Raw genomic sequence first — 16,508 nt, 5'->3', positions numbered from 1 at the left:
ACTTCTTTCCTATTTCTGCAGCCTTTAAACAACAACCTTTTCCTTAAATTATATGATGTTTTTGATAGATTTTTATCAACTGTGGGAAACTAACCGCAGAGCTGGTAATCTTCCCTAAAAACAACCCAGTCAACTGTAAAGAAGACCCAAGACTTACTGCAGAAATACTTTCCCAAGGATTAGGAAAGATAAATCACCTACATTCTCAACTCAGAGGCACTTCAAACAAAAATGAGATCCTAATGTGGAGTTTAGGAGTTTGCACCTCAAAAATTTGACATTCCTTTAAATTACCTCAGGGAATTTTTGCTAAAATTCAAGGATGGAAAAATTCAGTCTGCTTTATTGTCGATGTGAAACGTTAACACCTGTTTAGATATTAGCATTAACTAAACCATAATGACCTACACTGGCCACATTAATGCTCATAGCTGGATCTTCATGTTTCCCAGGAAAAAGAAAATGACTAACCTTTTTTGAAAAAAGTATTTAAAATGTGCCCTGACTGGTGTGGCTCAGTGAATGGAGCACTGGACTGCAAAGCAAAAGGTCACCAGTTCAATTCCCAGTCAGGGCACATGCCTGGGTTGTGGGCTGGGTCCTGAGTAGGGAACACGAAAGAGGCAACCACACACTGATATTTCTCTCCCTTTCTTCCTCCCCTTCCCTCTCTAAAAATAAGTAAATAAAATCTTTTTAAAAATACTTAAAATGTCACAGTTTCAATATTGCAGTTGTAATGTAAAGTGCATTTGATGCTTATTAATTAAAATTTTTCCAATTAAAAAAGATCACAGTGGTTAAGTAGAAAATCAGGAACTGTAGTGCCTTAGAAGACAAGGGAGGGTAGCTCAATAGTATCAAATGTTAGTTTGTATTATGGGAAACTCTTCATTCCACATACTTTCATTATCTAAATCCTACCCAACACAAACCTGAAATATTCTTAATTCCATTGTTTATGTAAAAACAATCAATTCCCTCCTCTCAACTCCCAAGCTAATTTTTCTTTACCTATCTTAAGATATTAGTACTGTAGTCCTGGCCAGTGTGGCTCAGTGGACTGAGCGCCAGCCTGCAAACCACAGGGTTGCCAGTTCAATTCCCAGTCAGGGCACATACCTGGGTTGTGGGCCAGTTCCCCAGTAGGTGGCACACAAGAGGAAACCACACATTGATTTTTCCCTCCTTCTCCCTCCTTTCCCCTCTAAAAATAAAATAAACTTTAATAAAAGGCATTTACTACTTTACAGGTGAAGTAAATATAAAGTGAAAGTTAAGTGTTTTATTTCAACCCTTCTCCCTGCCAATACCACTGTCTCCGGGAATATTATCTACTTTACCAGTTTTGAGAAAGATTTTCTTAAAAAGCAAAATTAAATCCTACTACCCATCTGTGTTCTGCATGTTACACTTAATATCAATTATCTTCCCATTTCATTAATGAGGAAATTGAGGCACAGGAGGTAAACTAAATTGCCCTAAGTCACAGAGCAAGTGGTATAGCCAGATCTGAACTGAGGCAATCTGGCTTCACAGCCTGTATTTTTAATTATTATTTCCCACACATGTATTCTTAATGTATTTGCAATATTTAAGTTATGTACTTAAATACCTTATTTATTTTGAACTTCTGTTGTGCCTCTATTGCCATATCTTCATTGAATCCTTGCATTAACTTTTCCCGGGAAAAGCAAGGCAAATCTTGACAAAGCTTCACAAGTACAAAGTCTCTTAATTTCACATAGCTTTTGGATGGATCTTCCGCTAAAGAAATAAAGCAAAATAACTTCCTTTACCCAACACAGTATTTTTTACCACTTGTAATCTCAATACACATGCTAGGCTAGAAAGGCAAATTTTCTTAAAACAATTTTACAAAAGTTACAATGAGAAAGGATTATCCCTTACAAATCGAATACTATTAACTTCGCCAAATAAAGTTTTAGGTGCAATCCTTTTTGCAAAGACATCTGAGGTCTGTCCAGAAAATGTTCAGCTGTTGTTAGCATAATCAGAACAGTTTGCATGACAAATGTGTAACCTGGCAGCCAAGGAGAGTGGATTGGAATGCACATGTGTGAACAATGATGACTTCACTGTACTAGTCAGTGGGGGCAGTAGACACTGTTAAGTGAGCATGTATGTGTACTGTGTGGTGGTTGCATTCAAAATGATTGAGCAAGTAGAGCAATGAATCTGCATGAAATTTTGCATTAAGCTTGAACATTCCTCTGCAGAAAGTATTTGAATGATTCAAAAGGCTTTCGGGGATGATGCAATGAGTACAATGCAAATAAAAGTGTGGCACAAATGCTTCAAAGATGGTTGAGAATCTGTTGAAAGCGATCCTTGTTCTGGAAGGCCTGCAACAAGAATACCTGAGAATGTTAAACACAGGCGGCAATCCACAGGTTGGTGACTAACAATGCAGGAACTAGAAGGTGATCTGGGGATTCCAAAAGCTACTAAGTCTGAGATATTGACACAGGATCTTGGCATGAAATGTGGCATGGCAAAATTCACTCCACAGCTTCTGCTATCAAAGCAGAAGGAATACCATGCTCCAGTTCCCAATGACTTGATTCAAACTGCTACCAATGAACCAGATTTCCTCAAAAAGGTCTTAAACTGGAGATGAATTGGGGGTCTAACGCTATGGGGTCCTGAAACAAAGGCCCCATTATCCCAATAGAAGTTGCCTGGTTCTCTAGGCCTGAGGAAGGTACAGCAAAGTCACAGTAAGATCAGATCATGTTAACTCTGTTTTTTGACTGGGAAGATGTTGTCCATCAAGAGTACATGCCTCCAAGCCAAACAATTAATGAGGAGTACTATCTCAATGTTCTCTGTCACTTGAGAGATACAGTATTACGAAAATGACCACAGCTATTGGCTACTGGTGATTGGCAGCTTCATCATGACAACATGCCTGCTTATGCATCACATCTTGTGCAGAATTTTTTGGCAAAACATCAAATCACCCAAGTGACTCAGCCCCCTATAGCCTAGATTTGGCACCCTGTGACTTCCGGCCTTTCCCAAAACTAAAATCATCTTTGAAAGGGAAGAGATTTCAGACCATCAATGAGGTTCAGGAAAATATGATGGGGTAGCTGATGGTGATTCCAACAAAGGATTTTGCATAGTGATTTGAACACTGGAAGAGATGCTGGGAGAACTGTGTGAGATCCCAAGGTGCCTACTTTAAAGGGGACTGAGGCATCATTGTCCTATGTATGAAGTTTCTTGTAACTTCTTCAATAAATATCTTTTTCATAGTACATGGCTGGATGCTTTCTGGACAGACCTTATATGTTATTTGTGAAATTAGAGGGACTCCTTTCAAATGTAAATTTTTTGACTGACGTATTTAGTTTTATTTTCAATTAAAGTAGCTGTTTAAACAAGAGATTCTGTTTTGGATAATCAATTTCAGTTTTGAATATTTTCTGATTTCTTAGGATTCCAAAGCTCAATTTATATAACTTCCTTACTTTAATTCAATAGCCTTTACAGTCTGCTATACTTCTTTCACTTAATTTAAAACAATTCTTTCTTATGCAAAAACAAAGCTTTATTTAGAAAAATGAGAATATGGTTCTGATCCTTTTTTCACTGCATCTGAATAGCATAAATCTTACTTTTTGTTTGTCTATGTTATTCACATTAGACTAAGTAGTGGACAAGGAAAACATCAAAACATGATGGGTAAAAGAATACTGCACAATCAGAGAGCATGGGTTTGCATCCCATCTTGGACAAGTCAATTCACTCTCTAAAGCCTTCATTTTCTGATCAGTAGAGGGCTTTGAAGCACAGAATGTTAAAATCTGAGCTAATTCATAGCTCACAACACTTAACATTGTTACAATATCAATAATACTGTACAAATTACTCAATGCAATCCCTTTCAAAATCCCAGCTGGCTTTTTTGTTTGTTTCAGAAATTAACAAACTCATCCTAAAATTCATATGGCTATGCAAGGAATCCAGAATAGCTAATACAAACTTGAGAAAGAACCAAAATTAGAAGACTCACATTTCTTAATTTCAAAACTTAGTACAACAGTAATGAAATTGGTGTGGATAAGGATAGACATGTAGATCAAGGAATTGAATTGACAGTTAAAAATAAACCCATACATTCGTAGTCCAGACAATTTGATGAAGGAAAGAATAGTCTCTTAACAAGTGATTCTCAGACAAAGGGATCACCACAAACCAAAGAATGAGGTTGGACCCCCTTCCCTCACACCATATACAAAAACACACTCAAAATGGAGTATAGGCCTAAATGTAAAAGGTAAAACTACAAGAACTCTTAGAAGAAAACACAGGAGTAAATCTTCAAGACTTCTGGTTAGGCAATAGTTTCTTAGATAACAGAACCAAAAACACGAGCAACAAAAAGAAAAAAATAAATAAATTGGGCTATTATAAATATTTTAAACTCTTGTTCTTCAAATGATACCACTAAGATGAAAAGATAAACTGTGCAATGGGAAAAGTATTTGCAAGTAATATTTATGAGACTTGTATCCAGACTTCTTATATAAAAAACTTTTATAATTCAGTAAGACAACCCAGTTTTTAAAATGGGCAAAGGATCCATGTACACAGTTCTCAAGAAGATATACAAGTGGACACAAAAAGACACTTAACATCATTAGCCACAGGAAAATGAAATCAAAATAAAATGAAAGACCATTTCATGTCCACCAGAATGACTAGAATAAAAAAGAGAACAAGTATTGATGATGGTGCGGAGAACTGAAACCTCATACATTCCTGGTGGACATGTAAAATGATACAGCCACTTTGGAAAATAATGTGGTAGAGTTCCTCAAAAGGTGAAACATAGTTACCACATTCTCCGTAATTCCTACTCCTAGGTATGCCCACAAGGCATATGCAAACGTTTCTGTTGTCAAGTCATGATCCTGGAAGAAACAAATCATTGATTCTATCTATAAAGTCACACAACTGAGATGTATTCAAATGCTATATACCTTTAGATACTGACATCCTCAAAAGGAAGATGGTACATGATATACAGAACTGTTTTCTAGTATTGTGTTTTAAAATTAAGTGCTAAAAAAAACAGAAGAAAACAGGTGGCAATTACACCACAAATACCATGTATCCTGTAACATAGGCCACCAATGGTGAGTTTTAATGATCACTATATCTGGCTCTATGTCAAAAACCATCTCAATACAAACAATACCCTGAATTGCAAAGGGAGATCTGAAGCCTGCTAAAACCCCACAAAGTTAAGAAAAATTTACAAAATAATGGAGAAACAGGTTATTGAAATGACTGAAGAGTAGAAAATTCTACTTTTTAAAAGGAGTAGGTATGGAACCTAGGAGAAATATCTTAATGAGAAGAGCTGATATAGGGCATTTTGAGTATTTTATAATGCTGAGAAATGTTCATTCTGTAAGTAAAGGCTGATACCCCAGTTTTCAAATTCAGAAGTCCTTTAGCATGTTTAGCATTTAGCCTTTTCTCTTTAAAGACTTCAGTTTGCAATGAATGAAGGCTACCATTATTGATGACTCTTCACTGAGATTTAAGAAATAAAATTCTTTATCTGCTAATTGGTCCTAAGTATCAAGGACTTTATTGGTTGGGGCAGACAGAAGAAAGTGGTTAAAAGGCTTCACAGAAACAAGCCCTGCGGACACACTATCCACTAGAGAAGACAAAGACTACTTATGTGAACTCTAAATCTCCAGATTAAAATCACCAAAAAAAAATCCAAGCTCTGTAAGTGAACAGAAGCTAAACAATTTTCAGCTTACCTTAAAAGAAGTGTTTGTATTATGTTTCTATAATTTTACAAGTCACTAAGCTAGTGAAGATGTCAAAAAACACTTTTGATATAAACTCTAGTAATGACTGCTTTATCTCTGAAGCTTCCAAACTATTTTACAGTAATAGGAAAGTCAGAAAAAATATAATTCAACTCCACAAACATGGAACTCCCTTTTAAAAACAACATGCTTTCCCTCTAACTTACTGATCTATAGGATCACTTCAAAATCTGTTTTTGGGTAACTTTAACTTTATTTAGCCTGGACAAGCAAAACCACTATATTACATGAAAAAGGAAGACACTATAATCTGCCTACTACCCTATTTATATTCTTTAGTCCCACATCCAGTATATCTTTTGATGTCTTTAAACAAACTGATAAAATTCAAAAATAGCATTTTTATTAAGTTAACATTTTGTGAGTATTGTGTTGCAGTTCACCTGATGACTGCTGATTTGTTAAAAAAAATGTTAATTTTCTTTCTTTTTTTTTTTTTTCCTTTAAAGAGAGAGGGGAAGGAAAGGAGAAAGAAAGGGTGAGGAATATCAATGTGTGAGAGAAACATGGATTGGTTGCCTCTTGCATTCATCCTGACCAGGAACCAAACCCACAACCTAGGCATGTGCCCTGAACTGGGAATCAAACCATCCAGCTTTTGCTTTGCTGGATTGACATCCATCCAAGACACACTGGTCAGGGCTGATGACTTCTCCAATTAAAGAATAGAGTCTCTTTCCTTCTTCTAAGCATTCCCTTCATAATATTACTTCCATGGCTAATTCACACTGAAAGATCTTTTTAAAATAAATAAGCCTACATTTCACCCTATAAACTACTTTTGAGAAAGCACACATTTCAGGAATATAAAACTCAGCTTTAAGAAATGTGTATTCTATTCTGGAACTACTTACCTTGGCGTTTTTTCCTCAGTAAGGTTTAGAATATTATGCCCCTACATGAAAATCAGAGCATGGTCTCTGAGCAATGCAACTGTTTGCTAAATAAAATGAACAAATTAAGTCATACCATACTGGCATATTCATGCCTGACCAAGAATTCCTAATATTTATTCAGTTCATTATCTTCAATTTGTTTAATAAACACTTCACACATAGAGATGCAGTCCAATCCCACAAAAGCTTATGACTTAAAATGGAACCTTAAGCCATCCTGAGACAGTTCCAAAAAGACCCAAGGACAAAGCTGTTTAAAACAGAATAGTTATCTCTCACAAAACACACAAAAAATCAATCAATAAAGATTTTTCAGAAAGGCTCTTTAAGTAACAAATCAAATTCTACATACCCGTAATATCAAGAACAGAAGGAGATGCCATGTAGTATCTATGAACTGTTTCAAGAAGTTGAGCACCATGGCCTTGACCTTGAAATGGAGTCAGTATCAGCATCTGACTAAAGAAATTATTTTAAAATTAAAATATCACAAAATGACCAGTTTAAAAATTGCAAATCACTAGAGTATTATAAACATTTTCAAGTCTATGTTCCTTTTTTCCCCTATCAACTGTCAAAAAACCCAGAAATCACTGAGATACTCCACACTGGCTTAATTTTCTTCACTGTTTCCAAGGAAACAATGAAATAAGTCAGTACATAGCCAATGAATAATGGTGATTTTTTTCCTAAACAAATCAACACTATTATAACAAGTATTGGAAACTTCGGCAGTTCCTTCTTCTGAAATAAAAGACAAGGCACGTGTTATACTGCCAATTACCTTACACGTGGCCGGGTTTTGTCTGGGTACACATAGTAATTATAGACTGTCATGTAGCCTACGGTCGCAAAGAGTGTAGCTCCATCCTTATTATACTTCTCAAATCTGCAGATAAAACAGAAAGCCAAGCAGGTCAATTACAGTCACGCTCCCATGCAGTGTCCATTTTCTTTTCCATTCTCTGACTGAATTTTCAGTGTCAGCAAGCTACTCTTTGAGGACCCAATGGGTACACCTGCTATGTTCTGAATGTACAATTCACTTAATTGGTGTGCAGCAACTTGGATAAATCAGACCTCTTTACATCACTTCAGTGCACTTGCCTATTATAAAGATGAATAGGTGGCAAGTAAAAGAAAACACAGGCAAAGCTCATTTTACTGTTTAAGCCTACATTCAGGGGCCTAACGGACAACAGCATTTAATTCAGCTCTATTCTCAAGGTCTCCCAAAGCATAATGAAAGAAAACTCAAGCCTCATAAACAATAGTTTTCCTTTCCTGGGAAAAATATCATTATACTGTCCCAATAATTGGGCTGCCACAATTAAAATGGTGGCTTTGTGGAGGTAATAAGGTCTACTGTTGCTTTAGAACTGTACTTACACTAGAAAGTAGTGCCATCTTTCATCATCCACGTCAATAAAGCTAGCAGTTTCAATAAACCACATCAAAAAGGTCTGAAGCCTTTCATGATATTCTCGAAAGCCTCTACATGTCATGTCAGCCTAGGGAAAAAGCCAGAAAAAGTCAGGTGAAACTCATCACAGAGGTAAGTGAAAGTGTGCAGAACACAAAACAATCCTGTGGGAAAATGTTTAGAAGTCTCAGATTAAGATGTGTACACAAACACACATACAAAGTAGACCTTTGTTTTTTAATGCTGACAAAAAATTGTTTCCTAAAGTTAGAATAAATTACTGAAAATAACAACAAAATAGCACACAGGTTTCCAGTATGTGGAGTCCTTTCACACCCAAGAAATATTTAGATTTATTTTTACCTTGTATATCTGAAAGGTAAAATTTTCTCCTCCTGTTGGACTTAAAACAGAGTATGTATGGAGTAAGGTTCCAAATGGCTTGAAATCAACTTCTTTTTCCAGCAAAGAAAGAAAATCATTTGTGTTTGTGCAAAATCCAGGTGGGATGATTTGTCTAATTTTGCCCTCGACATCATCTGCCTAGGGAATGGAGGTTAAGGGACATAAGAAAACAATAAAAAATTGAATTTTAGTTGAATGTGCTTAATTTCTTTGAATTGAACAAAACCTACAAAGATCACAAAACTTCAGGCCACAGTTAAACTAAAGAAGTAAACATGCGGTGAACTGGAAAGGGTGGAGTTCCATGCGCACAGGGTACTGCCACACAAACGTGAGATGAGCGTAAGCATAACACAGAAGTAAAGAAGAGGGGGCAGGTAGCCTCAAACCAAGTGCAAGAATGAGAGCTATTAAAATTTCTGATATCATGTAGAAAATGCTGACTCTATCCCTTCAGAACAATCTGAATCGACCAAAACAAAAGACTAATTATTTAATGTGCATCAAAGAGACCATGTTGTCCAAGACACGAAGAGATCACCAGGAGTAGTGACATCACGCTACAGCCTGACCAAAGGAATAGCAACCTCACAATGAACAAGCATACAGGTCAAAACTCCCTCACACTCTAAACTCAAAATTAAGATAATTTTTAAAATATGCCCCCTTACGAAACAGATAAACTGTATGAATAGATATAATATCCACTTGTCCCTATAATGTAACATAATTCTTGTGGACTTGGATTTGTGACAGTAAAAAGAGACAAGCCTGGACAACAAAATTAAACTCACAGATTAAAATTACCCTTGTTAAACAACCTCAATGAATGTTAAAACTATCAGCTGAGCAGACTTCATAATCCTTTTCAAAACCCCAAAAGACCACTTGATTGAATACATTTACTACTTCTCTTTAACCATGAATATTTGATGAAGTCTTACAATAAAGTATTACTGCTTCTCACCAGGCAATAAAACTTAATGAATTGGTCTCAACTTAACAAAACCTTATCCCTCAATACAGTCCCTAAAAGCCTGACATTACATTCAACAAAATGAGCTTGCAATCTATTCAAACTTTTTCCTGAACAATGAGGCCAGGTTTTTACTTAATGGAGTTTGCCGTGAGTTCAGCTGTAATGTTTGTATTGTATCTATTTCCACAAGGACTGACACAAGAACACTTTGTGTTAACTTACTAAGCAGCTCTTTCATACCGTTTACATGCGTGATGGGTGTTAGTTCTAAACCAAGACCCTTGCTACTTAGCATTCAAAACAGGGAAATTAAGATGCTTAGGACAAAATACACTACAAAAGGCTAATACAACATGCTACTAATTCCTGTCCTTTCAACCATCTTTTAACTAAGTAGAAGCAATGCACCTGCAGATGAATAGCACTTTATTATCATTCAGTTACATTTTAAGATACAGAATCGAGGATGGAGTCTATCACAAACAAGTTTTATTTTCAGGGCTTTGGTACCATCAACATTTATATATAAGTTGTTTATAGCTATAAGAAAGAGAGTTACTATTTAAAATATAGCTCTTCAACATTTTGTCCAATGGCTTATTTTTAATATGTACAGCAGTCCTTGCAATCCATTCACATGCAAGATCAGAAAAACTGCAGCTGATAGGATTATTTTTATTTTAAAAGTACTATTTGGTAAATGTTTCTCCTTGAAACTGCTATCTAATGTGAAGAGATCATCTTAAGCATATTTTATACAATCTGTACAATTTCAATAATTACAAGAGGAAATTGTAATGAAAAGGAACAGTTTTAATAGGTCTGTTGTGTGGCAATTAAAATCCAAGGTAGTGATGGGTAAAGTAGTGTAATTTTAGTTCAAGTTTTAAGAAAGTAACACTACTTAAATAAAGATGTTTAGAATCTACCAGTTAAAAACACTTCAAGGCATTTATAATCTATATAATCTTAACTTTTAAAAAACTTTCCCTATGTCCTTGTCTTCTCAACAAGGCAATGCAAAGCATGATCAAATAACTTCACATATTTTGTACCAAATGTACTTCAAAGATTTCTTAGACACTCTTAATTTCCAAGTAGCAGTTCTCGTGGAAGACACAGCAACACAAAGATTTGAGCCCAACAAAGTTGGAAGAGAGTTAATGTTTAACTTGCAGCTTTCAAAGGATACTTATTTATTGTAATAAATATCCTCAAATAAATATTTTGCTCTAGGCAAGTTTACACTTTAATAACTTTCATGGGGAATAAAAGACTAAGTTTAAAAATAAGGAATTTGTTACTTGTAATAAATTAGAGAAAACGTACAGGATAGGACAAAAGTAGGCTTACAGGTAGCTGTTTGTATGGAAAAGAATTCAGTAATTAATAAATAATAATGCAAGAATAAACTGTGCTTCATGTACTCACAACTGTAAACCTGCTTTTGCTCCACCCTGTGTATCTGATATATTTCCTAAAATACATAACATAAAGCCAAATAGCTTTTCAAACCTAGAATTTGGAACTTCAGTTCACTAAAGGAAAAATGTTTATATTTCTCTACTAAATAAATTCTGCCTTGGGAAAAAAATTCTAAAGCCACCGTATCTTTGAGATCTGTACTCTTAAATATATTTTAGTTCAGTTAAAATATTCATTTTTCATAATTGATTACTGGCCAGGTAATAAAATCATCACTAAAGAAAAACTCCATCAAACCATTTTTAACTGGATGTTGAATTAAAGGTTAACTGAAACCTTTAGTTCCAATGATTGTATCTGAAAGTTTAGATTCCATTTTTGAAAACTGCAGAAAAATTCCGTATCTTGATGAATATAAAACTTCAATTAAAATTATGCAAAAATATAGTTATAGAAATAAGAAATTAAGCTGAATAGATCAAGAACTCAAAATAAAATCTGATACCTTTAATTTTAAAGACATGCCTTACAAATGTTTTCCTAACATTTGGCAAATTTTTTTTAAGTATAAAAATAACTATTCTATTTAGGTCTTACATGAGGTGCATCATGACAAAATGTTTTATATTGTATATTCTCTTACTCTGGTCATTTCAACTCCTGACTTCTATACATGAGATGTACCTACGAAGCAATTTTTGTCTTTCCTCATCACTGCATAAACCAATATGCCTGAGAATAATCGACAATCTGCTGTAATAAAACTATGTTTACACTTACATTTATACACATTTGAAAACCAAATTACAGTAAGTCCTCACTTAATGTCAATGATAGGTTCTGACTTTAAGTGAAATGATGTATAAGGAAACCAAGTTTACCACAGACTAACTGACATAAACAACAGTTAAGTTCCTACAGCATATCATCAATGCTATAATGACACTGAACAAAACAAGACTATTCAAGGACCTGCTATACCTCTTTAGTGTCTTAACCTAAGCAGCACCATTTGTCTAAATTTGTCTGAGTTATTTTTGAAATAGCCATTTTAAAGACATGTTAAATAAGTGGCACTTGCTGTCCCTTACTTAGCAGACTTAACATTAACTATAATTCTAAGGATACCTAAGATATTCTACAAATGTAAGCAAAGGAAATTCCGTATCTACTTAATTTGCTAAATTTTAAATCCTCTGACAATATTTAAGTTGTAGAAATTTGGTTATTGTTAGAGAAATTAACAGTTTAAACCTTTTCACTACTGGAAGAACAATGGGTACATTATGTTTGTTTACATTGCACTAATGTTTTGCTATGTGAACTCACCAAAAAAAAAAAAAAATCCAAAATAAAAACCTTATAATCTTAAATGTCAGTACATAATTTTAAGAATTTCTATATGTAACCAATAAAATATAAAAAGCTTTAAAACAATATATTGACACTTTATAGTCCATAAAAAAGCATGACTCAAAAAAAGCCACTATTATCAAACAAAGAATATAGTGAAATATTAGTCTAACAAAGATTATTTTTCATTTGCTCAAGATTAGATCTTTGTAAGAGGCACAGGATTCTTCTGTAAGAGGCTAAAGAATTCAGAAAAAAATTGTATCTGTTCTTATCAACCCTCAAATTCAATCTACATGATGGCAGACAAGATAGATAGATCATTGAAATTCACCTTATCCATGTATTTTAACCCTCCTCTACCAAACCTTTCCCAGAAATGCTAGCAATTAGCAAGTCTGAACAATATTACACATCCTTTCACTTACAAGCAATGAAATTACCTCAAGAGAGGGCAGGAGATATTGATAAAAGCAAAAAAAGGGACAAGCACAAGATGAATAAACTATCAATGTGTGAATAATCAACTACTGTAAAATTCGGAATTATGAATGAAGGCTTCCTTTAAAGGTGAAGCCTACTGGGGATGTTTTACAGGCATCTCAATTATGACTAAAAAATTTTAGGTGCAACTAGAGAACTCAGAAAAAGAATGAATAATGAAAGATTAATGTAACGGTAAAATTCTAATAAGCAAACTTCTAAGCAGATTTGTTGTGGTTTCTGATGATCTAAATGGGTGCCTTTTTCATATATAAAAATGCTATGTAGTATAGTCTGCAAAATCTCAAATATGATATATAATAGACTCAAACCTAATACATATCATACAAAAATCTGATACCCACCCCCAAATTTACTTTTCCAATCTTCCCTCTTTCAGTTAATAGTATCACTATTGTTTAAGCAATGAGGTCTTCCTTATTCCTCTTTCCCCATTTATCATGTTTAAGTCAACAGCAAATTCTACTGGCTCTCCTTCCAAAATATATCCTCAATAAAACTAACTGTAGTAACACTGCAATGTACCAGTCTCCTTTCTTTCACTATTGTCCCCTATTGCTTCCCATAGCAGCTAGAATCGTCTTTAAAGTATAAACCTTATCAGATGACCCCCATCTACTTAAAACCTGTAAAGGCTATCAACTATTCTTACCCCAAATGATCTAGTTTTTGCCAAGCCCTTCAATTATTTCCTATACTCCTCTCCACCACCACAGTGATTTAATGATGATGGCCTTTCTGGACTACAAAAATGCCAAGAGTATTCTCATTTCAGGACCTGTGCTGGTCCCTTTGCTGACTAAGCTTTTCCCTCACTTTATTACATGGCTGGTTCCTCTTCATTTAGGAATCAGTAAAATGTTTCTTTCATAACACTATATGAATTTAATTTGTTTACTCACTTTTCCTGTTGGCTAGACTATAAGCTCCATGAGAGCAGTGACTTCATTTTGTTTGCCATTATGTCCCTGGTATCGAGAAAACAAAAGGCATGATAGAATAAACATTCTCACTGCAAACTGAGATAGAAGAGGTAAACCCATTCTCCCAACATCCACAACCTATTCTTTTATTTTTATGAGGGGGAAAAAAGAGTTTGCTTGAATGTATAATTTAAATAAATGATCTCTGACCATGAAGCAAATAAATAATCCTACAAAAAGACATGATAAAAGATTGATTCCTTGCTCACAACACAGGACTTTTAAAGTCCTGTTTTTCAAGAATGGAACAATCAGATGTCAATGCAAATACATAGCTATTTTCGCTGCACATAGTACTTGAAAAATTTATCAATAATTAAGTCAATAGTTCCTTTGGAAGAAATCAATTCAACACTATCAGCTGGAACTTAAAAACCCACCAAAAACCTCATACAACAGTGAATTCTGTACAACACAAGAAAAAAAATACCACCTCTATTTTTAACAAAAGTAGCTAGATGGGCTTGAGAATTAATATTCAAATAAAAAGTATTTGATTATGGAAAACTCCATATTTTAATAAGTCTGTGTTAAAGACTAGTTTAGCTAAGATTAAGTCTTTTCAAACAGCAAATCACCACAACTACAGCATTACTTGAGCACTGAAATCTGCAAAATTTCAAAAAATTTCAACAGACACAAACCACTGAATAAAACAAAAACTGTATTAACTAAAGTTACATATTATTTATCTGACAAGTTTAGCCATCTTGAACAGGACTGGGAAGTGGTAACAAATAAAAAGGTAAGTGCTCAAACTATTTCTGACACTGAATTTTGAATGGATGTACGAGACTATTTTAACCTCTTTCATTCTATAGCCAGTTTATGTTATAGTTCCATTAAGTTTAGCAATATGGTATTTTTACCCATAAGAAGATTGTATGCAAGAGGGAAGCCCCTCATAACAGCACTAAATTGAGAGCTAATAGCATAAAAGTATGGGAGTGAAAACAAAATAAAATATATGTTGTAAGAATAGAAATAAAACTAATAAGCACAAGAGCCAGGGCCCATTTAATACTGGTCATAAATAACCCTAACATTTTTATTTTTATTTATATGTTTAAATATATTTTTATTAATTTTGCTATTACAGTTGTCCCATTTTTTCTCCCCTTGTATCCCCCTTCCCACCAGCATTCCCCCACCTTAGTTCATATCCATGGGTCACACATATAAGTTCTTTGGCTTCCCCATTTACTACACTATTCTTAACTATTTTGTGTCTACTATTTATGCTTGTAATTCCTTTTACCCTTTCCCCCATCCTCCCCACTTCCTCTCTCCCCACTGATAACCCTCCATGTGATCTCCATTTCTGTGATTCTGTTCCTGTTCTAGTTGTTTGCTTAGTTTGTTTTTATTTTTAGGTTCAGTGTTGGTAGTTGTTTGTTGTCATTTCACTGTTTATAGTTTTGATCTTCTTTTTCTTAAGTAAGTCCTTTTAACATTTCATATAATAAGGGCCTGGTAATGATGAACTCCTTTAATTTGACCTTATCTGGGAAGCACTTTATCTGCCCCTCCATTCTAAATGAAAGCTTTGCTGGATGGAGTAATATTGGATGTAGGTCCTTGCCTTTCATGACTTCAAATACTTCTTTCCAGCCTAACCTTGCCTGAAATGTTTCTTTTTAAGAAATCAGCTGATAGCCTTATGGGAACTCCTTTATAGGTAATGTTCTCCTTTTCTTTCACTGCTTTTAAGATCCTCTCCTTATCTTTAATCTCAGGTAATTTACTTATGACGTTATCTTGGTGTGTGCTTCCTTGGGTCCAACTTGTTTGGGACTCTCTGGGCTTCTGAAAGTCTATTTTCTTCACTGGACTGAGGAAGTTTTTCTTCATTATTTTTTCAAATAAGTTTTCAATTTCTTGCTCTTCCTCTTCTCTTTCTGGCACCCCTATTATTTGAATGTTGGAACATTTAAAGTCATCCCAGAGGTTCCTAAGCCTCTCCTAATTTTTCGGAATTCTTCTATTCTGGCTGAATGTTATATTTCTTCCTTCTGCTTCAAATCACTGATTTGAGTCCCGGTTTCCTTCCCTTCACTGTTGGTTCCCTGTATATTTTCCCGTATTTCACTTTGCATGGCCTTTACTTCTTCTATCTCGCATCCCTATTTAATCATTTCTGTGAGCATCCTGATTACCAGTGTTTTAAACTCTGTATCTGATAGACTGGCTATTTCCTGGTCACTTAGTTCTTTTTCTGGAGTTTTGTTCTGTTCTTTCATTTGGGCCAAATTTCATTGGCTCAGTGCACCTGTTATTGTTTTAAGGAGCAAAGCAACCCACATTGCTGCATCGTGGTGCTGTATGCAGGGGAGGCATCAGAAGGAACAAAAGGCCACTTGCTCAACTCTCAACCCACTTTCAGTCACTTGCCCTGCTCCCCACAAGCAAAATGGGCCCTTCTGGTGTTGATTCCTGGGACAGTCTCCAACAAACTCTCCTGTGGATTGAAGTTTCTTCCACTTCCACAACCCCCACAGAGTTTTGCAGCCAGAGGTTTTGAGGCTTTAGTTTCTCACACTGGAACCCTGCGTTACATGGTCTCTCGCTCCCCAGTTGTTCCTCCTGACTTATTTGCTTGCGAATGTGGGACCAACCAGTCTGCCAACTGCTGTCCCTCTTGCCCTATCCACCATCTTC

At 35.0% G+C, this 16,508-nt stretch overlaps 1 protein-coding gene across 2 annotated transcripts in view; it reads right to left on the bottom strand.

Annotated features, from left to right (window-relative positions):
• HAT1 (histone acetyltransferase 1) overlaps positions 1-16,508 on the bottom strand; it is a 45,708-nt gene that overhangs the window by 14,769 nt on the left and 14,431 nt on the right. For both annotated transcript variants that reach the window (XM_037151291.2, XM_037151290.2), the window contains exons 5-9: positions 8,565-8,744; positions 8,168-8,289; positions 7,563-7,667; positions 7,131-7,237; positions 1,616-1,767 (exon numbers count right to left, since the gene is read on the bottom strand). In XM_037151291.2, the coding sequence (XP_037007186.1) occupies positions 1,616-1,767; positions 7,131-7,237; positions 7,563-7,667; positions 8,168-8,289; positions 8,565-8,744 (666 nt within the window). The remainder of the gene's footprint in view (positions 1-1,615; positions 1,768-7,130; positions 7,238-7,562; positions 7,668-8,167; positions 8,290-8,564; positions 8,745-16,508) is intronic.

Source organism: Artibeus jamaicensis, unplaced genomic scaffold (genome assembly GCF_021234435.1).
Source record: "Artibeus jamaicensis isolate MK-2021 breed Jamaican fruit bat unplaced genomic scaffold, CSHL_Jam_final contig_391, whole genome shotgun sequence".
Classification (NCBI taxonomy): Eukaryota; Metazoa; Chordata; class Mammalia; order Chiroptera; family Phyllostomidae; genus Artibeus; species Artibeus jamaicensis.
Note: the sequence above shows the minus strand (reverse complement) of the source record. Positions and strands in the feature narration are given on the sequence as shown.